Here is a 22,935-nt window from a genome sequence, read left to right on the forward strand (position 1 = left end):
TGTCGCACTTTGGGTGGTGTGAACGCGATGGCAGGCTTGATGTCCCGGGGCAGGACAGCCAGGCCACAGCGCACCCAAAAATACCCAAACCCCGACAGTCCTCGCCGCTGAGACTCTTTGAGAAAGTGGCTGTGATGAAATAACGCAACGGCATCATGAGGTAAAACATTGACTGTGCCATAAGCTCACTGACCTGTGGCCCTCTCATGCCTTGTTCTCCAGCCGGCCCCGCTTGACCGAGCGAGCCCTTGGTACCCTTGAAGTGCAAAATAAGACAACACAGGTTAGCATGGGGAGACGTATTCAACACTGTGGGGAGGGAGAGGAGATCTCAGGGCATTTACAGCTGCATAAAGAGCAGGGAAGAACAGTTGTTTGGGGTTTTTTTTTGCAGAATATGGTTATAGCAGAGAATGAGCACAGAACTGGCAGGGTAATTTGCCTCCTGCAATCAACAGGCATCAATCTCCTTTATGCTTTGGCCCCGTTACACTACTCCAGCAACACGCGGAGACAAAGCATCTAACCAGGGAACGCTGCAGAGGACAGGCAGCCGCAGGCACGTGGACGGCTGGTTTTGCACCGAGTCCAGCAAGGAGCATACAGGGAGATGAGCCTGAGGAGGAGGAGGGAAATTTGGAGGAGAGAGGAGGCAGAGAGGAAAAAGCAAAGCCTGCATGTCTCTTCTCTTGGCACATCCCTCTGGGTGCTGTGGCTGCCTGGCCGGTGGCGTGGCAGGAGCCCCAGGTGTCGTCCCCATCACCACTTACCTTAACTCCTATTGGTCCCCTTCGTCCTGTCACACCCTGCGAACGAAGAAATGATGAGCCTAGTTACACAAGTATGTAAGCACACGTTTCTCTATTGCTTTTAAATCCGTGTATCACCGCTTCTCTTAGTCCAAAATGACGTTTGAATAGTTTTAACTACTGGGAAGACAGGGAGAGAGAAACCCACACAGCCAGCTCTCTTAAATCAAACTTTGGCATGTTTTCTCCTTCCTCACATCCCCCAACCCTCCACCACGTAGGTGAGTTGCTCCTCACGCATACAGGAGCGTGCCACAGTCCCTGGGCCACGTGCCCTGAGGAACAGGCGGCAGCAGAGCAGCAGGGAATGCATCCCCAGGCGTCCCAGCTCCACCAGCTCCACTTTTTGGTTTTTGCCTTTTAAAAACCAGGGGCCAAATGCAGATGCATATGCCAGAGTAAATCAGGTGTAGCTCCACTGATCTGAGCACTGAGTTACTTGCATGGGAATAAATTCAGGATTAGACCTTTAAAGTCTATACAAGCCAGCAAACCACCAGGCATTTTCCTTTTGAGGGTTTGGGTTTTTTTTCCTTTTTTTTTTTTTTTTTAAGTTGAACTCCTGACGCTTGTGAAACAAAATACATGGGAAGGCAGGAAGGAAAAAGTTATTGTCAGTCTAAGCTTGGCCCCCGCTGACTGTGGGTCTGGCAGCTCACCTTCCTCCCGACTCCACCGTCTTGGCCGTCCAGCCCCACCGGTCCCGGCTCTCCCTAAGGGAAAAGCAAAACTCAGGTGAGAGCCCTGAGATGAGCAGGCAGTGGGAAAATAGATTCAGTTCTCAAAAAATGGGTCCTTTCGCGCTCTCACACAAGTCACTCGATATTCTTGCATCGGTGGAAATCCTTCTAACAACTCACGGAGACTTTCCATCCAGTTTCTGAGCTCGTGCAAGCCAACATTCCCATTCGTTGGGAAATGCCTTCTGACATTTTAAGACGTATTTTTATTCTGAGCTGATATGAAAACAAATGGGTTTTGAAATTTTCCAAGGAACGAGTAGGGGGTTTTTTCAAAGGTTTTAGGTGAATCAGGATGTTCAGATTTGGTATCATCTAAACAGTTCTCTGCTTTTGTATATGACCCGCAAGAACATATGAAGTTAATTTCCAAGTACAAAGCTGTTTTCAGTGACAATATCCCAAAAGACATTGTAAAATAATAATAATAATAATTTAAAAAGCACTTTTTACACAAAACATCTTCTAAACTGACGTCTTCCCAGAGAAAGTTTTGGTTGCAAACCAACAACATTTTCTAGTGGAAAAATATTCCAGCTGACAAGGCACGACGAGTTTAAGAAACTTGCGCCTTTTTGGCAGCATCCTTTTTTCTTCCTACCTCTGTCCCATCCTATTGTAAAAACCAGAAAACAACAAAAGACAACAAAGAAACTTTACCATTGGTCCAATTTCACCCTTTTGGCCTCTGGATCCCCGTTGAGTATTATCAGCTCCTGAATCTCCCTGAAAGCAATAAAGCAATGAGAAACATCTGTGTAAGTGGGACATGAAAGTCAGACATCATAAACTGCTCTGCTATAGCTCAGAACCAACATTTCTTTTCTTTTTTTCTTCTTTGACTGAATTAGATGGAGTATTATTGGTGTTTTCAGACAGACACAGCTTTTCAACTGAGAAATAATAATACTGAAGAAGAGGAGGAAGGGGAATTTTAATATAATGAAACAGTGATTGACAGGTTGGTATCAAGTAGCATGTGTTACCCACATGTCATCTCCCAGTCCTTGCTCTGTCGCTGGACCTGCCACTGTCAAGTGGCATTTAATAAGCCTGAGTGCATGCTTGCTGATGACCCCCGGGACTGGGGGAAAGCGGGTGAAAAATCAAGAAGATGCCTTAGCGATATTTACCGGGTCTCCACGGAGCCCACGGTCACCTCGTTCTCCTCGTTCCCTTTAACTCCCTTATCACCCTGCGGGAAGAGATGGAGAGTCAGCGAGAGCAGCCCTTGCCTGGTGAAAGCATCTCTGCTGCCACGCACCTCTGCCCGGGTCCTCAGCCTCGGGGGAAGCGTGATGGCTTTCCACCCTCCCCTGGCTCAAACCCACCTTTTCACCATCATTTAGCCCTGTCGTAAATATGATAAAAGCCTACCCTCCTGCCGGAGTATCCCTTCTCTCCAGAGGAGCCGGGAAAACCCTTGTCTCCCTAAAAAAGAAAAATACTTTAGAATATTTGCTGCTTTCAAGGCGCTTCTTAGATGCTTCACCGAAGCAGCTCGTTATAAAGAGAAAACCAATTAAAATGACTGACCTCTTCTCCGTCAATGCCATCCAGACCCATTTCTCCCAGTTCACCCTGCAGAAGAGAGGCGAGGGGCAAATGCTCACCAAGGGAAAGGGGAACAGGGAGGGCGATACCGATGCGTCCATACGCTCACGCTCACCGCTGTGGCATGAGGAAATAGCTCCATACCTTCTCTCCTGGGAATCCCCGAGAACCCTAAAGAGATCAGAAAAGGGAGTTACTCCGCTTTTGCCCAGTTCATCGCCGTGGGATGCGGTGGGGAAGGGGGGCTGTGCTTGGTGGCAGACCCAGAGCCAGGACCAGGACAGGACAGCCAGGGCTTGCTGCACCGGGGTTCGACTGCCCCTTATTTCTCTAATGCTAATCTTCTTCTTCAGCTGCCTCCTCAACACTCATGCCAAGATAAAATATGTGCATCATGGGGTTTAGCCAGCCGATCCAATAAAATAGCTTACTCCTTAGCCACAACTCTTTCTCCACTGCACCCATTTTTAGACAAATCCAGATCCAGTCTCGATGCCTTTGTCCAAGGCTGGACAGCTTTTTAAAGAGACTCAGTATCTTAGCTGCAACTAACAGGCTTGGTTCACACACTCCTCTGCTCCCTGCCAGAGGACCCTGTGGTCAGAGCAAATGGTAGGAAACATCCCTTAATATCGCTGAATATTTCCCATAAATATTATATGTTTCACCACCTTTGCTGGCTTGTGGCACGGCTGCTGTCCTGAACCATTTGCTCAAGGTTCTTCTTTAAAGCAGCAGCCATGGCTCACTTTTCTCCCTCCTCCCCAACAGCAGATTTCCATCCACACGCCGTCCCAGCCCTGGGTCAAGACGTGCACACACCACTCCTTGGTGTTAAGAACAAATCCATCTCTCCTCACATCTTTCCCCTAGAGCCAGGCTGCAGAAAATAAATCAGCCTTGTCTGCAGATTGAGCCTGGGTCACTGGGCTGCCCTTTTGCTCTTCATAGTAATGCTAAAGCCATGACACCTGCTGAAAGCCTTGGTGCTTGGCCAGGTGGACACCACCACTCGGGTGGGCTTGGCGGCTGTTGCGTGACATCCCAAAGCAGCGGGGATTGCCCTCGGTGGAATCCCACCAGCTGGACTCTGGGTCTGCTCCGTGCAGGCTCCTTCCGTACATACCTTGGTTCCTCTGTGCCCGGGGCATCCCTGGAAACCCTGCGTCCCGTTCACACCCGGTGGTCCACGCTCACCCTGTTGCATGGAGGGGAAAACGCGACGGTCAGGGTTTGCCTGCTAAGCGCGTTTCTTCAGCTAACTGCGTGCATCAGCAAGCGCAGGAGGTCACTTGGAAGCACAGGAGCAAACGGAGCATCAGGTTTTGAAAGGTCAACGCCCGGCCACCCCACCATCTCCTGCCCACAACGTTTCCTCGTGTAGAGATCGACTGCAAGTCTTCATCGCTGAGAGAGAAACATCCTTCCCAAACTCTCAGCTATGAAAGAGCTTTATAAAACTTCTCCTTCAAAAATAAAATGACAAGACGAAACCCTCAGAGCTCTGCATAGATGTCTAACCCCATCCTGACCTTAAAGCCCCAGGAAAACATTGCATCGCACGCGATATCTGACAGCAGCATTTGGCCCCTGCCTGTGCTATTGGAAAAGCGATGAGCACCACCAGCCCCTTGGCCTCGGCTTCACCTCCTGGGCGTGATGCGTGGGGAGTTTTTTATTCCAGGGGTGATGTGGGATTCATGAAGTAAGAGTTTGGATGGAACAGTGCTAGTAAGAAGTCATGGGACTCATGTTGTCTGCCACTGTGATGGATAGCAACACCCCTTCTTGGTCCCACTCTTGGACTAACTCAGATCTTTCAGCTGCATTTGGTATGGATAACTTTGGCATAGGCTGCAGCTTTAATGGTGTTGGGGATTTTAGTGTGTTCATAATCACCCTGCTCTGCTCACAGGTGCTTGGGACCAGCGGCAAACGTTCCCACCTGCCTCAGAGGAATAGCACAGAGCTGGGTCACATCAAATAACGGGAGTTATTCCCCTTGTCGTGCCTTCTCCGGCTCTCAAGGAGCTCCTTACTGACCTTCTCCCAGGAGCAGCTGGGACCAGCAACTCAGGCCATCAGGTGGGGGGAACACAAAGTTCTGCTCGCTCTCTTGTCTAATCCACACCCACATCCCCAGCAGAAAATATTTAGTGAAAAAGCCTCCAAACGCTTCACTATAGTGAGGTCCCTTATTTGAGCAGTACCGTGCAGAGCAGGGGCAATCACTCACCGGTCCTCCTTCATCACCAGGATAGCCTCCGTAGCCAAGATCACCTGTGGCACCCTAGAAGACAACAGAGAGGATTTTGCGTTTCTTTCATAGTTCTGTGATCTCCCTCTAAATTGATATCCAGGATTTCCCTAGATTTGCACAAAGCAGCTGCTTGGGCGTCTGTGTAAACAAGTTAAGGAAAGAAACCATCTCCCTTTGACATCCCTAAATTGTTTCACAAGACACTTCACACCCTCCTTCCAGCCACTCATCCCTGCCCTCTCGGTTGTTTTACAACACAGAGGCTGTGAGGAAGGGGAAGAAGAGCAGCTCTCAGCCGCTGCGCATGGCCCAGGGCCAGTTTTAAAATTGGGGGTAAGTGGAGATGACCTCCCCGTTAGCATCACCCATTACAACGTACGCAGCCTGCACGTCACCCACCCATCACCACCGTGGTGGACGCTGATCTTGCACAGGGACCCTTCATCCCCAGATGAAGTGACCTACCTTTGGTCCTATGGGGCCCGGCACACCTCTGTCCCCTCTCTGTCCCGAGCACTTGCATGGGACCTTGCAGCACGTCCTCTCTGCGATGTTGTCCTGCAGCAAAACGCACATGACACAACGGGAAGGTGTTAGAAACCTGGCAGAGCCCCAACGCCATAACTCCTGCAAGCCCTCGAGTCTGTGCAGTCACTCCTGTGCCAAGCATAACGTCGGTCCGGCAACATTTTGGGGTCTCTCTGCCTTGAAACACCCACGACAGCAGGAGAAGGTGGTGTGTGTTGGCAGACTGGTTAGGTTGCATGGTTAGGAAGCAGCAGCCAACGTTATCTGTTGGACATCAGAGGCAAGGGTTTAAATGGGAACTGCGTGGGGCAGAATTCGTAGAGAGCATTTAGTAGGAGATCAGTCCCCAGAGCGGTGCCTGTCACTGAAGAGACCAATCATCTCATCTCCAAAGAAACAAATCCAGGCTGTGGAATAGGCCACGAGAAAGTCGTTGCAGTGAGTAGCTCACCAGCAACCCGCAGGCTGAGAACAATTTGCGAGCACGCAGCGAAAGAGGAAAAAGAAAAAAAAAAAAGAGAAAGATATGGATTCAGAGAAATCACAGCTTGGTTTTGCATCATCCAATAGAAAGAAAAAAAAAGATGACTTTCTTTGCCAAGTACATTGCTGGCTGCAAACGTTTCCTGCCAGCTTTGCACATTTACATTTTGAAAGGATTTTCCTAGGCAACTGAATTACTTGGGGATAGGCTGAAGACCAGCTCTTATCCCAAAACCCAAGGTTCACTCCCAAGTGGCTGCACTTTGGTTTGCGGAGAAGGGCCCAGATAGATAGGTTACCAGAGGGATCAGTGCTTAAGCCCAATCTTATTAAATCTACTGGAAAAGGAGCTTAATGATGCTGGTAGCAGATGTGAAGTTGGGAGGAACTGGATATCCCGAGGTTGATATAGCAAATTAACTCAATGAACTCGAGCAGGACTACATACATGGGAGGGAAGTAAATCTATGAAAAAGAAAGGATAACAACTCCTTCATCTGCTAAAAGCATATGTGAAATACAGGCAATGTATCAACTCGAGGAAAGAAACCTAGAAAGCAATACTTCTGCAAGAGATTTAGCACTGACAAGGCATGACAGTGCAAAAAACCAACAGTATAAATATAGGCGGAGGGCGGGCTTTTTGGCACGGCAGCTTTTGATGGCATCTTATCCCATCCCATTCGACCTGATCCCACGCGCTGTAGCCTCGGCTGGAGTCGGGCTTCTCCAGGAGTGGTACGAGACCAGGCAGCGCCACGAGACCAGGCAGCGCCATGATCCGCTCTTAACTTTATTTGCTGTGGCATCTGTAAAAAGAGCTGACGTGAGGTAGGGAGGGGAGAGGACCAGAGCCAAGAGGGTGTAATTCAGCTACAGTTCAGCCCCGCAGGAGATCCAGCCGTTGGCTTTCCACCAGCATTACAAGGCAGCGCTGCCTGTGCCAAGTTACTTACGAGCTGCTCTGCCAGCTCGAAATCCAAGTCCAGCAGATTAACTCTGAGCGGTCTGTTGTAGGTGAACCCACGACCAAACTCCAGCTGCATCACTTTGTCAAAATTGCTCACTCGGTCCAGCCCGACGAAGATGAGAGCGTTGACACCTGAGAGGAGGAGAAGCAGAAGGGGCTGCGGGATGGGGCGAGGCGCTCTGCAGAGCCTGGCACCCTCCCCTGTAAGGACGGGTCGTTATCTGCCTCTTCGATTGCAGACGGAGCTTATTCAATAGAGAACAAGCATCTTTAAGCACATTCCGTGCAAGTTACCCACACACTTAGGTGCCAGCAGGCAGCTAAATATCACAGGAAGGCAACGAAGAACAGCAAGTGCATGCAGAAATCATGAAATCTGTATTCATTACTATCAAAAGCTGGTGGATTCATGAGAAATGGTGGTGAAATGGGCCACATGTTGACATGGAGTATAATCACTGCCTTGAAGAGTAAAAAAGTTACCTTCTGTATGCAAAGCAGACGAAGCAGCCTCCAGCTGATCTATCGAGTCATCTGCACCATCAGTAAAATGGATTATGACCTAGGAGAGAAACAAATTTACGTCAGGACCCAGAACGTTTCAGGTGTGAAACACAATCGATGTGCAACCTGAAGGGCCTTCTTCCAAGGGATGCTTCGTCTGAGAGGAGAGGGGGGAATTGCTACGCCCTTTCCAGGCCACGAAGCTTTGCATTTCTGTGCCAGGTTTCTGTACATCGTATCATGCAGGTGTTTGCTGCTAAAGCACAAACAGGGAAATATCTGGAAAGCAATAAGTAGTTTGCAGGCAAGCGGTGCTCATGGGTACTGGCTGCAGTGATGCTCAGCAATTGTCAGGACAGGACCTTGACAATGCAGGGAGAGCGCAGGAAACAAGTAGGCCTTCAGTGACCAAATTTATTGTGAATAAATGTACTTATTTAATGAATATATTTTTTAACTTTATGAATTTACAGTTGCTTTACCAACTGAAATACCTCAGAAGTCAGCTTTCCTGGCCAACACCGTCCCAGCAGCCTTGGTTTTGGCTTACCTTGGTGCTGCCGGAGGGCGCGGATCTGAATTTGTTCAGGTAGGACTTCAGCGTATCCGCCGTGAGGAAATAGGGCCCGCGGGTGCGCATGCCCTGAAACTTCTCGAAGAGCTCAGGCTGGTACTCGGAGAAGTCCAGTCCCTCCACGGGTGCCCCCTGAGCCTGGGCCATGATGGCTACCCTGACGTTGGGCGCCTGGTTGCCGGTGCAGCTGATCTTCTGCATCTGCGTTATTCTGTTCAGCACGGACTCGACTCTCGACTCCAGACCTCTCTGGGAATTGAATATATTTTGGCCGGGCCCAACATCCGTGACATCGAAGCCAAGTATCACATCTAAGTCGCAATCTGAAAAGGAAATGCGGAAAGAGAGGAGAGCGTCACCGTTGAGCAACACCACAATTGCTTTTCAAGTAATGACTTTCTTAATTATTCTGCTAGTCGTTAGAGAAGTCACTCTCTGTATCAAGAACTGCCACCATTTGATACACAAGTGCCTTCTACTTCCTTTCATCATAGCAATTATAACCTGGGAAAATCTGCATTTTATTAATTTTAAACTTTTTCCTGCGCAATTGTTGCTTAACGTTGGGAGGAGCTGACTAAACCAAGTCCAACAGAAATTTGCATTTTCATCAGGCAGCCAGGACTGCTGCATTCTCTCCACTGCGTGAAAACCTGTCAGTGCATGCACAGCGTGCATGCACCTTCTGCCTGTGCTTGAAGTGACCGTCCTCCAGTCACGGGGATGTAGAGGGAGGTGACAACCAGGTGACTGATCTCAAGTCCCTGAAAGGTGTAGCTGGGATTTATATGGGATAGCTGGGAATTAGGGCAGAAAGAGGCACTCCAGTTGCTCAGCCTGAGCTAACAAGGCGATGCACGGTCTGCCTTTCTGCAGAAATATTTAGCGTGGGCTTGGAGCCACCCTGCAGCCATCGAGCTGCCCGCTGGTCTGGAGCACGGGGAAATCAGGCTGCTGGATGCCTTTCATCTGGATTTAATGTCTCCTGCGCCTACATAGGCTTTCAAACAGGGAGGCGTTTGAATTTTCTTTGATATCAGTCACACTGGTGCTGCACTCAGGAAGCACTCATGGTTACCACCAGCAGCGGTTCGCTTTTCCCTGCGCTCGGTTTTTCACCTTGGCTGGAGCTGCTGCTCAGCTCAGGGCTGCTGTGGCTCTCCTGCAGCTTCTCCAGAGGTTCGGGAGATGCCTCTGCTCAAAAGCCAGAGGACTGAGCCACAGTCCGTTGTGCTGAGAGTAGGACTTGCAGTACTCTAGTAAGTTAAACCAGCTGCTGGGAGTCTGGTCCGACAGCAATACCAGCTCACTTACTCACCCCGATTCCTCTCACTTGGCTTCTGAAGTAGCCAAATCATGGGATTCCTTCTTAAGGCAATTTTACCTTAAACTACAGCCGCTTGTGCCCTAGCTTTTTCTCATATACCTGTCATGAGATCAAGTGGGCACCCTGGATGATCTGGCAAGAGAAATTCTGATTTCCAGCACACCGTGCATGCCAGGGACTGAAAGGCCAAGAAGTCCAGTTGGCTTGTTATAAACACAGTGGGCAAAACAAGGGCCATCACTTCTCATTTTGGCACTAAACAAGTTGGTCTGCCAACATGATACTGGCATCATGTCCCTGCACATCTGGGGAGGAAGGTAGTCAAACTTAGTCCAAAGGCAGCTAGATAAAGGAGCCCCAGTGAGGCTCCAGGAGGCCAGTGATTTAGTGCTTGACTGTCATATCTGAAATTGCTCCACCATGATGGCACCTCTGCGGTGACGGTACACCAGTCGTTCATGTGCTGAAGCACACAAACAGGCAGCTCTCGTACCAAAGGTTCGCAGCCTACCACCACGCTCATGGAGGAGGTCTGAGCCCGTCCTGCACCTCAGGCAAAGCACAAGAGCAGGCTGGACAAGTCCATCAAAACGCCTTGGATATTAAAAGCCACCCTCGGGAATGACCTGAGCACATTACGAAAGGATCGCGCTTACCTCTTGTAACGTCCGTCGTTCCTGGGCACAGTTTCTCCTGCATAGCGGCTTCCAGCGTAACCAGGACCTGCTCATTCAGCTCAGACAGCTCCTGGGCTGTGGACGCTCTGAAACTCATGGCGCTCTCGCTGGCCAGCCTGCTGACTTCCTTCAGGTCGATGTTTCTCACGCCGACCGCGAATACCTTGACGCCTTTCTGCGTGATTTCCGAGGAGGCACTGGGCCCGTCATCCGAGGACTTCCCACCCGTGACGATGAAGGCGATCTGGGGCACCCTCTGGTCGATTCGGCTGCCGGCCTCCTTCACAAAGTGTTTTGCCTGGATATGCTTGATGGCTGCGCCGGTGTTTGCCACTCGGCCACCTTTGTAGATGACTTTGTTGATGGCATCTAAAATCTGAGGTTTGGTGGAGTAGTCCTTGAGGAAAAACTCATCGGTGACATCCGAGTTGTACTGGGCCAGTCCTACCTGGATAGAGTCGCCATCCCTATAAATGGCATCCACCACAGAGTAGACAAACTGGAGAACTTCTTGGAAGTTATCTCTCCCCAGATTGATGGAGCCATCCAGCAAAAACACAATGTCAGCCTGCTTTTTACCTCCTGAAAAGATTACAAAGAGAACACAGTTATTAATAATTGTTTGTGGCATATATAATATTTAAGATGCTTAGTGCTTTGTGAAGTAGCACTAAGCTCTTCTCTCTCTCTCTCCTTTCTACCTTTTTTAATTTCATTCGTCTTTGGCATGATTTTACATCCCTACAAAAAGAAAGGTTTTATACAACACTTCTTACACTTAATACAACATTACTTGTTTTTGCGATAGACACCCTCGTCTCATTTCAAATTTAACTCTATACTTTCCTATGCTCAACAAAATCGTCTTCAAAGTGTTCGTTAAATCAATGCGACTAAAGGGTTGGGAATCAAAAGGTGTTATTATGGAATCATTTCCACATTATACAAATTCTATCTGTGCTCTGTCCAGAAAAGTCCACAGGATGAATAGCAGTCTTACCAGGTACTGGAAATTCAGGGGTTTCTGTTGTAGGTATCGGAAGCTCTTCAAGAATACTCTGCAACTTCTTTTCTAAAGTTGGGAGTCCCGGGAAGTCCTGTACCACAAGCACGCGCTCAGGGTCATTGGTAATGACCTGCAGCTGGTCCCTGTCCGCATTCCTGGCTCCGACACCCAGAGGTTTAATGCTCGTTGAAGTGATCACATTAGCCGGCCTGTTAACGTCATCCTGGGAGCGGTCTCCGAGGATGACGACTAGGTGCTGGGGCACGCCATCTTCTATCCTGCTCCCCGCAGACTTGATGAAGTAGTTCTTCACCACGTAGTCCAGGGCTTTGCCAGCGTTCACGGGGGACCCCCCTCTAAGCCTCAAGCGGCGGATGGCTTGCAGGACAGCATTTTTGGACTTGTGGGTCTTCAGGTAGAACTCGGGGAAGACGTTATTGCTGAACTGCACCACGCCAATTCGCACTTTGTTTGCCCCAACTTCCAGCTGCTGAACAATTCTGCTGATGAAATCCCGAATGTGAGCAAGCCCATCAGGCCTAACACTGTCAGAGCTGTCAATGAGGAAGACTATGTCCTTTTCATCACCAGAAATATCTGCAGGGAAGCAAGAAGAAAGGAAATTATTTGTGTGCCAAGTATTTGCTTAAGCTTTGCTGGAGGATTTCTGTGCTGTCTGCTCTTGTGTGATGTAAAATGGTGCGGCATATTTTAGCCAACTTTAGGCACGGTGCTTCGGGGACCCTCTCCAAAAGGGCTTGTGTGCAAATGTGCGTGCGTGTGTTAACAGTCTGCCTGATATTCGAAGCGTGCGTTACTCAGAGCCTTATCTGTTTCGTTCATTAACACCCTTCTCTGGACTTGTCAATGTTTCCAGCTTCATTTTGCCCCAGATTTACGTCTCTTTCCTAGAGAGCTGCTAAATGGCAATAGGCAATTGTACACATTGCGGTATTTGACTTGAAAAATCAGAATAGGTAACGTATTTAGGTACTTGTCTTGAAAATCTTAAGTTATAATGTATTTAGGTACTTGGGTAGAATTACCACATATCTAAAAGTTCCTTCTAAAACTGTACACGTGCTACACCTTTGCTTTTAACTAAGGAAAACCTTGGTTTATAGAGAAGGGATGGAAAGTTATTTACACATTTGGGCAACATTTACTTGAATAGCAACCCAGAGGCAGCCGGTGTTGACAGAGCCTTACCTACAGGGAGCTGCACATCTCCCAGCAGCCGTCTGATTTGGTCCCCAGTCAAGGTTTCAATAGGAGTCAGCAGCTTCTGCTCGAGGCTGGGCAGTTCCTGGAAGCTGGGGACTTGGAACACATAATCAGGACTAAGGGAAATCTGTACCATCTCCTCAGGATCCATGTTCTTCGCTACCACCATAGGTGCCACCCCGACTTGTTTGACTTGGAGTGATGGGTACTCTAAGTCATCGTCGGACTTGCGGGAGGAGAGGATGACCAAAAACTGAGGGACACCCTCCTCTATGCGGCTCCCGGAGGGCCGGGTGAAGATGGTCTTTGCCACAAACTCAAGGGCCTCCCCCACGTTCACCTGCTGGCCACCGTGTGGCACCAGCCGTCTCACGGCGCTCTGCACCTCCTCCTTGGTGGAGTGGGCATTGAGCAGGAACTCCACGTGGGGATGCTCGCTGAACTGGACAACCGAAATCCTGGTGGTGTCAAAGCCCACATCCAGGTTGTTCACGATCCTCTCAATGAGATCACGGACAAGGTAGAACTCCTGGGCCGCATAGCGGGAGCCGTCAACCATGAACACGACGTCCCTCTTCACACCCGCTGCAGGAAAGAAGGCAGCGGTCAGAAGATGCATCAGGCATTGCTTATGGAGAGCAGCTAAGCTCATCATCTACATCACTGGCCCATGCCTTTGGCCATGGGGAGGATGCTCATTGTTTTGTTGCCTGGGATATCTCCTGGGAGCCCCAGCAGGCAGCTCTGGGTTCAACCCAGAGACAGGACCAGTCTGGTAAGCACATCCCCAGACTGTGCAAGAACAGCAACTTCCAGAGCAAAGGAAGCAAGAGGGAGCAGGGGAAACCTGCAACAATAATTCCTTGTGGGATCGCCACCCAAGGAAACATAGCCTGGTGATGCTCCTTACTCAGGGCAGGTTGCCAGGCAGCCTGGGGTTGTTTTACACTCAATACCACCCCTCTTTCTTTGGCTTTGTCCTCTAGGAAAGCTTCTATCCTATTATTCTCTCAGCTTCTGCCTTTCCAGGATGACTTTTTGCTTCCTAATAAAACATTACTGCAGTGGTAATTCAGGTAATTCAGGTCAGAGCCTGAATTATCGCTGAATATCACACTGATAAATGGGGATGGAGGAAAGCAGTCTGGCTCTGAAGGGAGGGAACAGAGACAGTAGGATGGTGGACTTCCAAGGGACTGATCTGGGGTGGGTACCCTTCATCCCAGGCATACGCTGGCTGGATTTCATTCCAAGCAAGACAAAAATGGAAGATCTGATCCTTTTCCTGACGCCTGCTTCCAGTTTCCCTTCCCCCAGTGAATAAGCGTGGCAAATGTAAGACACATCAGCAGGTCTTACATTTAGCAGAAAGCTGACCTTGATTTATAGTGGTGTGAAGGATTCCCTGTAGCATCTAAATGACGCAATTTCCATTCCAGAAGGAATAGCATGGACTTAAAATCCATCAACTTAAAATAAGATTAAGGTCATAGCATTCGCTTTGTGGGTCTTCCATGTGGATACAACATGGACCACCTTGAGGGACTGGGCTTAAAGGTGGCTCAGCTTAATTACACAGCTCCTACCAACCCTAAGTACATCAACAGTGAGACCAAGATGGACTTGGAGTCTTAGCCGTGACCATCTTTGCTTTTCTCAGTTTGTGTTGCAACCATGATGTTACTAAACATCATATTTTGCCGCTGGCTCTCGGTGCAGACACAAACATCTTCTCACCTGGGCTGGGTGATGTAAAAACCAGATCAGGGGCAAGTGACTCTATCTCTTTCTTGGTCAGCCGGATGACTCTGTTCGAGACGGCCTGCTGCACCGTATCCAGCTGGCTGAAGTCAGGCACAGAGATAGCAAAATCTGGGAGGAAGGAAATTGTCTGCAACTCTGTGAGGTCGGCATTTCCAATCCCGATGCCGAAGGGCACCGTGCCACTTGTCTTCAGGACCACCGAGGGCCTCCTCACATCGTCCTGGGACCGGTCAGCGGTCAGCAGAATCAGGAACTGCGGGACGCCCTCCGCTATCCTGCTGCCGCTCGACACTGTGAACACGTTCTTGATGAGATAGTCGAGGGCAGCTCCAGTGTTCAGAGGAGATCCTCCCATAACCCTCAGTCCCTGGATGGCGCTGATGAGATCTGCTTTGTCTTCGTAGGCGTCGAGTAAGAACTCGGGTTGTATGACGTTGCTGTACTGCGCGACGGCGACACGGACCTTGTCACGACCAATATCCAGGCTTTCAACAACTCTTTGGACAAAGGTCTTCAGTAGAGGGAAACCTCTTCTGACACCATCCGAGCCATCGAGTAGAAACACCACATCCTTCTTGTCACCTCTCTCAACTACTGTTTGAGACAAGTAAGGGAAGGGGGGAATAAGTGAGATTCTCTTTTGCAGTGATTATTATTCTCCCCATACATTGAACCGAAGGAGTACAAAAGCTCAGGGAGGGGAAAGCGAGGTGTCAGGATGGATGGTTCGGTTCCTTTGCCATCGGTTGCAATCCCTGGCGAAGAGGCAGATGGGTGGAAGTCGGTGGAAACCGCAGTGCAACGTGTGCCGTGCCTTACCCACCGAGTCATAGAATCATAGACCCATAGGAAAGAGGGTGCCAAGGGACTCTGGGTGCCATCTCCTACCTGAGGCTGGGAGAAGCCGTCTGCTCCCAAGGGGTCTGGGGAAGCTGGCACATGGCTTTGCAATATGCAACAGGAGTCTGGGACATCAGGGATCTTTTGCTCCCAGAGAAAACTGAGTTTCTGAATGAAATGGCATACTGCAGAGAGGGTGCTCACAGGGAGCCGGTGAAGAGAGGGAGAGAAAAGCTTTTCTGAGGCATTACTGAACTTAGAAATAAATAATCCTGCGCATGCTCAGACAAAATAAGAATTTGCTGGGAAGGACATACAACTGAAAATGCTGAAATGCTTTTCTAAAATGCTAGAGACTGATTTTTTTTTTTTTTTTTACTAACTGCAAGCACAAAAAAATGCTAATTGTGACCAAACATTCTTTTTTTTTAAAAACCAAGACCGTGAAATGTCAAAGATCAGAGAACTGTTGACGCGTTCTGCTGTAGACTAACAGAATTGAAAAGCTTTGGCTCAGCCAAGCAGAAAACATCACTGCCTCTCAAACACAGCAACTGATGGATGGCATCCCCAAAAGTGCCGTTGGCTTGTTCATAGCAGCGTCAAGTGGGACAAACAGGAGCGTGATCTGTCCCTCTGAAGAAAATATTAAATATCTGCTTATGAATACTAGATATATAAAGAGTTAACAAGGGCAGTTGAAGTCTTAATGCAGACTTCAGATCCAGTTTATTATTTAAGAGGAATGTTGGAAGCTTGGTGGGTTAATGCATAGGACTGGAATATTAATATAGCTTGTGTTGAGCAATAGAGGCAGGAAGAGGGAGCAGACATTGCCTGGTGTATCCCAGTTTCATACACTTCCTCTGAAGTTCAGGAGCAGGGGAAGACAGTCCTATCAAAAGTGTCTGGGTAGCAGATAAAGAAGAAAAAAATATGAGTACTTTTATGAGGTGGCTCTCTTTTAACCAAGAACACTAGGAAAAGTAGGTGGATGCAGCTATTTGTGAGCAATTAGCACAATTACTCACCGTACTTGGTGGTCAAAGGGATTCAAAATGATCTTGACAAGACAGAAATGGTTTGAAAAAGGAGGATGCAATTCAAGGGCACTAGCTGTTGCACTAGTCCATGTTGAGGCAGAAGCTGCACAAATACGGGAAGGGCAATGACCCCACATGGAAAGGATGGGGTAAGAGATGACCAGGGGACTCCACTGTTACGCTCTGGTCATTTGGAGCAGGCTGATGTTGGAGAGACAAGGGTGAAAAGTAGAAAACCTACAAGACCTACAAGGAAAGATTGAATGAGCTGGGTACACAGCTGGTGACATGAGGACCGAGACAAGACGTACATGGCAAGCTTGAAGTAAATGAAAGGCTGTCACACAGAACACGGGAATGAGCTGACATCTGTATCCTTCTTGAGTTGAAGGAGATGTAAAAGGCTTAAACTATGACTAGGAAGGCAGAGGTTTGACATTAAGGAAGAATATCTGCTGATACAGATAAAAGCAATTGAACAGATTGATTATGGAGGCTGGGAAATCTTCTCCACCAGAGGGTTTTCAGAACAGATTAGACCAATGTCGGCTGGTTCTGGACAAGAAGATCCTGTTGGGGACAAGGGTATGTAGCAGATGGCACCCTGAGATCCCTTCCAGCCCTATTTCTTTTTTATGTTTCTATGATTCTAAGTCCATCTGCCCAGGACTTTTACAGAGAGATGTCGTGGATGTTATTACACTCTTCCTTGTCCCCACCTGCTGTTGGGAGACAGGTTAATTCTCAAATTAGGAGAGCCTCAGGAAATCACACAGCTGAACATACCTAATTTCCAGTACCACAGTGTGAATTTACAATTGTGGCTGTGTGATTCTGTTAATGATTTTTTTTTTTTTTTATTCTTCAATTAATCCATACTCATCTACTGAGCTTGTAACGGTAACTGAGTCAAGAGCATCTAATTTATTGGTGCGTAGGTATAAAATGTAGAAACTGCCGTCATATCCCGTAAGAAATAACAGAGCAAGAGCAAATCCAGCGTGCTGCAGTGCTCCTTACTCCCTACTACTCCCCCAGAAAGGGGAGAATGGAAAGAGAAAATGAGACAAGCCTTTATTTGCTTCTTCTAGCCCTTGCCCAGCATTGCACATCAATTTATGCAAGATCTCTGGGGCAACGACTCTTTGCTATTTCAGGTTTGTACCATGTTTTACACACTGGTAACAGCACCTACTGCAGCTCTTGCAGCCGAACAAAAGGCTTTTTCCTTAGTCATCTTTAAAATTCAGTTTGGACCTTAATGCTTTGCTGGATCAGGGTCTGACCAGAGGAAAATCCAAGTACAATAGCAGTTTCTACATAATCGTTTTAAACATCACCAGACCCAATTGCCCCAGTTACCAAAATGAGGGGGGCATGTAAGTGGTGTCTTTCAGCCTCTTGGAAACCCCGGGGCTCCCTGTACCTGTTGGCTGAAGCTGGATAGTTTTCAACAGGTTGACTATGTTTGGCTGAAGCTCTGAAATTCGAGGGAGGGATTCGACGTTCAGAATGAATTGCGGGGCGTAAACGATCCTTTCCAGTTCTACGGGGTCGGCATTTTTGGCTTTGATAGCAAAGGTGACAACTCCAGCTTGCTTCAGAGCATCTGATGGTTGCTCCACATCGTCGGTTGATCTTCCAGCAACAAGGACGACCAAAAACTGAGGAACCCCTTCTTCGATCCTGCTTCCAGCTTCCTTCACAAACAGCCTCCTTATAGCTTCATCTAGCGCAGCCCCAATGTTCAGTTGCTTCCCGGTTTTTATCTTCATCCTTTTCACTTTGAGAAGCATGTCTTGCTTAGACGGGAGTTCGGCAAAGTCAAATTCAACTTGGATGGTGTCACTGAATTGAGCTACAGCTACTCGTGTGGCATCGGGACCCACATTCAGGTCAGAAATGACTTTGTGTACAAAGTCCCGGACGGCAGGAAAGCTACCCAAGAGGTTGGCTGAGCCATCAATCAGGAATAAAATATCTTTCTTGCTTTCTAGAATAAATTCACAAATGAAAAGAGGGGAAAAAAAAAGATATGAAGACATTTTTCTTCTTAAACGTCATCCTAGAAACTTCTCTGCAAATTAGCTCGTTTTCAATATGCAAAGCAAGTGATTTTCATTTACCAAAGTATTCAAAGGCTACAGGACTAAACAGTACCTTTGACTTATTTCTCTGAGGAGGAAGGGGAAGCAAGGACACCTCTATCCTAAGACTCAATAAATTTAGGCACCAGATAGTCATATCATATATTGCATCACATCATATCAGTCATATTACAAATTGGCTGTTTCAGATTATGTCTATGGTCTAGATGTTTATGGTCTAGCAATATGATGATAATACAGGCATGAAGTACAACAGCAGTGGAGGATTGGGTTTTTTTCTATTTAAAGGCTCAGCAGATAACAAATAGACATTAGTTCATACATACGTACGCACACAAAGCATTTTCTGTATTCTCTTAAAGTACGTCTCCCAGTTGCGTCACAAGGAGCATCTAAATACACAGGCGAGTTATGACTTTGGGAAGAGAAAAAACCTTTTACCTGTCTCCATCTGATGCCCTTTTAATCTCATTGAATATCCAAGGCAAAACCAAGCATCTCATATCTGTGTGTCTTAACATCTTTCATATTAATCTTAATGGTCTCCTTTCTATACTAAACAATCCTGGTTGTTCTTATGTCTTCATATGCACATAGCCACAATAAGGGAATTAGTGAGCAAATACCTGTTTAAAAAGGGTTAAACTTGCCAACAGCTTTTGGGTTTAATGTTGGAGGATAACTTTGAATATCTGGCGTCAAATTCAGCCTCTGTGACAGCGTGATAACAGCGCTTTGACAAAGTGGCTCTGGGGAAGGTTTCGGCCACCTGTACCTGACTAGACCTCTGCTCCTCTGTGCTCTTTGGCACGACTTTAACCTTTCCATACCACTCCTCGTGGCCAAAAGTGCACGCTCCCGATGCCTGAGCTAGTGCAGACGATGCATTTACAGGTTGTGACATTATTATGGCAACAGAAAAGGAACAGCTGAGTAAGTGACTGGTGGGCATAGCTTCACTCGGATCCTCCTTCAGTCCTGACCTGCCAAAAGACTTAAAATTGTGCTGTCTTTCAAGCGTGCTAGCAATGACTTGAACAAAATTAAGAGCTGCCAGTCTCAAGCCACATATTGATTGCACAGCCCTGACCGCTTTGAGGACTCGGGGCCTTGGACAGATGTGGAGGTGTACATTGGGAACAAACTGTCAAGAGAAACAAGATTAATTTAATGCAGTCAACATGAAGGAAGGTAGGTATTACCTGTTGGGGTGAGTGCAACCTCTTCCACACCTCCACTAACATATGTTGTTATAGGCTTATTTAACTCCTGGGGTAAAGCTGCCAGAGCACTGAAATCATCCATAAAATATACCATTCTTGGATTAAAGGCAATCTGTTCAAGTTCTGCCTTATCCGCACTCCTAACTCCAACAGCAAAAGTCAGCACTCCAGCCCGAGCTAATTCATTGGAAACTTGCAAGAAGGGATCGGCAGACCTCCCTGCCGTCACCAGGACTAGGACCTGCGGCACTTGTTCATTTATTCTGCTCCCACCAGCTTCCGTGAAGTGATTCAAAAGCACAAAGTTCAGTGCAGAGCCAGTGTTCAGCACTGACCCACCCTTGGGCCTCAGCTGCCCCATACGTTGAATTATGTCTGATTTGGTTTGGTACGAGTATAGAAAGAACTCGGTTTTAGGAGTGTCGCTAAATTGCACTAAGCCAACTCGGATTTTGTCACTGCCGACATCAAGGTAGTTAACTAGGGTGGCAACAAAGTCACGCACAAAGGGGAAGTTGGCATTTCCGACGTTGAGTGATCCATCCAAAAGAAAGATGATATCCCTTTTGGTTACTTGAACTGCAGTAGAGCACAGAAAATAACATGAGACATCACAGAAAACAAAAATAGAAATTTTTTTTTCATGTGTGCATACAGCATACGCTGTACACGCATGTAAACCTTGTTAGGAGGAAGCGGGGAGAAAAAGAGAAGAGAAAGAGTGTGATCAGCACAGAAGTAACAAGGACCTTGCTGGAAATGACTAAATGGGGCAGGGGAGGTTTCTGATGTACGGAAAAGTCTTTTAAACGTCAGGTTTATCAACGGGGCTCAGCCTTTGTCATGGCAGATGTTTTCAACGGCTGCTAATGCCAGAGTTGCATGCCCTGGGCCAGACCCTTAGCCGGCAAAAGGCAGCTTCATTGATTTTGGTGGAGCAACACTGAACTACGCCCGCAGACACCTTGCTTATCTGCAAGTCACCACGCATTTACTCGGGGCTTTCCAACAAACCTTTAGGGAACGTTTCTGCTTTCTGGCGCCTAAAGTGTGCTTTGACACCCAGCGCTATCACCCCCTTATTAAGCAATCCCCCGTTCCATGGGGACGCTCCCACGCATCCCTAGATGTAGAGGACCATGTCCTGCCCTGCAGTGACTTCCATGGCCATGCTGCGCAGCCAGCAGCAGCTGGCCCGCGCTGTAGTTAGGCTCCACTTGCATGGGAAAACACTTCTGCCAAGTAACCAATTTGGTTGGTATTTTGAGTGGGTATTAAAAATAGCTTTTACTAATAGGCTTAGAAAAGCTGGTCCAGACAAGGCAGCAACGGCTGCCTGAGACACCTGCCTTTTTGACGTCTGCATTTGATGCAGAAAACTGCATTTTTATGTCTGCAGTTATAGACATCCATTTCGCGGGCTGTTGAAGGGGGAGAAATTTCCCACTTTTGGCAGTAACCAGCCAGTTCTCAGCTCCTTTTTTGAGGTTAAATCCTTCCTGGGCTGTCTCCCAGCATCTGAGCCCCAAGACAGAAATCTGCAACGTCACTCCAAAGACACCACAGGATCATTCCCCTGTGCTTTTTGCTCTAAACACGTCATGTCCAGGTGACAGACCAAAATGCCAAAACTTTAAAGAAGATCTCGGAGAACTGATGAGTGGGCTCCTCACCCCTGGATGCCTTCCTCCAATTAAGTTATTCGAGAATATATTTATGCCTGTTGCTAATTCTGTTCATTATCTTTCTGTTTAAAGCATTTACCTATGGGTATATGGCTATATTCATCCATCTCTCTAGCATGCCTTGTCCCTGTAAGCTTGCTGTCCTATATATAAAGTATATAAATACTGAGATATTAAAACCAAAAGGGAGAAAAGGGCTCTTCAGAGTACAGGCATTGCTCTTAGATTTTACAGATTGTCTTGACTTTGTGTATTTTTGACTTTTCCCAGAAAAGTGCCATTCAAGGCCCAGGGTGAGACAATATCTAGTTGAAATGTGTCAAAATCAGTTCTGTTACTAATAACAGTCATTTTATGGAGTAGGATATGATTACTTGCTTATTGTGTATGTGAATAGCTGTGAGTACAGTAGAGCAAAAGGACTGGGAAAAAAGCGAAGCTGCATGAATGAGCTTTAAAGAACAAGGAAGTATAGGAACATTTTAAATTTACATTGAAAAATAAAGATGTCAGGTTTGGTGTATAGCCATGCAAAACTGTATTAGCAGGAAACACATTCTGAAAAAAAGCTTATTAAATGATCAGTCCCGTGATATTCATCTTAATTAAGGACAAGTATTGGCAAACTGATTTTAAAAGGTCTGCTCTTCATGTAAATCAGTCATAGGCTTTAACTCTTTAAGGACCCTTTCCAAAAACTCAGTTTCTTTTGCACTACAGTTTATAATTTTAAATTACTTGGAGAAACTAGAAAAAATATGGACATGGTTCGACACCCACTTAAGCCAATGGGAACCTCACTATTGACCTTACCGGCAGCTGGAAGAAGTCCTGTTTTTCTAATGTTTATATGCCATGAGACAGAAATGCAAGGTTCAGATATGATCTAGCGCAACATTAATTCAACCTCAAGCATCTCTATTGGGAAGAAATCCTGAGAAATTTGGTATAAAATCTCTATGCAGCTAGAACACCTCTTGAAATGCAGGGGAAACTGCCTCAAAAGACATGACTCTAGCGATTGGAGTGCTTCCAAAGTCTACTGATGTCAATGGCAAGACCAAGTAAAAAGAATCCACTGGCTTCACGGGGCTTTGGATCATCTTCTAACCAGATTAAATTACAATCAACACTACAATAGTCTCGTACGCCTCTTAGGGCTTGAGCTGGGTAAATGACAAGAAAACTGTAAATATGTTCTTAAAGGGTGAGTTTCAGTCCAACAGTGTCAGGCTAGCTTTCTCTGAACATCTCCATGAATAAATTTGCTTGTTTTCTTTACACTCAGAAGAAACTTTTAAACTTTCTTGAGCAAATATCCACTACGGATAATTTTCAAACTGAGGAAGAGATTATAACATTCACAGTGTGTCCTGTTCATAGGTTACACAAACCCTAAGTGACAGAAAAAGCCTCCACTGAATGATTTCAGTACCTAACTGGTAAAGCACATCTTCCACGTCCAGGCCTTTAAATGTCGGTCACAAATATGGAATGGGACAAAAATCTCCAGGAAGGAATGACAAAGTTGTAACAACAACCACGCTACCAAATTCACCGATCTGTTCATGCACATTTTGCAAATCAAAGAGACAACATTTAGCTATGCTGAAACA

At 47.2% G+C, this 22,935-nt stretch overlaps 1 protein-coding gene across 1 annotated transcript in view; it reads right to left on the reverse strand.

The window, feature by feature from the left end:
- Positions 1-22,935, reverse strand: part of COL6A3 (collagen type VI alpha 3 chain) — a 64,404-nt gene that overhangs the window by 21,811 nt on the left and 19,658 nt on the right. Inside the window, 21 exon segments of the mRNA XM_050900264.1 lie at positions 194-256; positions 771-806; positions 1,469-1,522; positions 2,210-2,275; positions 2,683-2,723; positions 2,726-2,744; positions 2,927-2,980; positions 3,086-3,130; positions 3,248-3,274; positions 4,230-4,301; positions 5,340-5,393; positions 5,829-5,921; positions 7,331-7,476; positions 7,828-7,906; positions 8,399-8,745; positions 10,406-11,005; positions 11,427-12,009; positions 12,619-13,241; positions 14,394-15,006; positions 17,713-18,296; positions 19,614-20,213. Of these exon segments, the coding sequence (XP_050756221.1) occupies positions 194-256; positions 771-806; positions 1,469-1,522; positions 2,210-2,275; positions 2,683-2,723; positions 2,726-2,744; positions 2,927-2,980; positions 3,086-3,130; positions 3,248-3,274; positions 4,230-4,301; positions 5,340-5,393; positions 5,829-5,921; positions 7,331-7,476; positions 7,828-7,906; positions 8,399-8,745; positions 10,406-11,005; positions 11,427-12,009; positions 12,619-13,241; positions 14,394-15,006; positions 17,713-18,296; positions 19,614-20,213 (4,799 nt within the window).

The sequence above is a fragment of the Gymnogyps californianus genome, chromosome 7 (genome assembly GCF_018139145.2).
Source record: "Gymnogyps californianus isolate 813 chromosome 7, ASM1813914v2, whole genome shotgun sequence".
Classification (NCBI taxonomy): domain Eukaryota; kingdom Metazoa; phylum Chordata; class Aves; order Accipitriformes; family Cathartidae; genus Gymnogyps; species Gymnogyps californianus.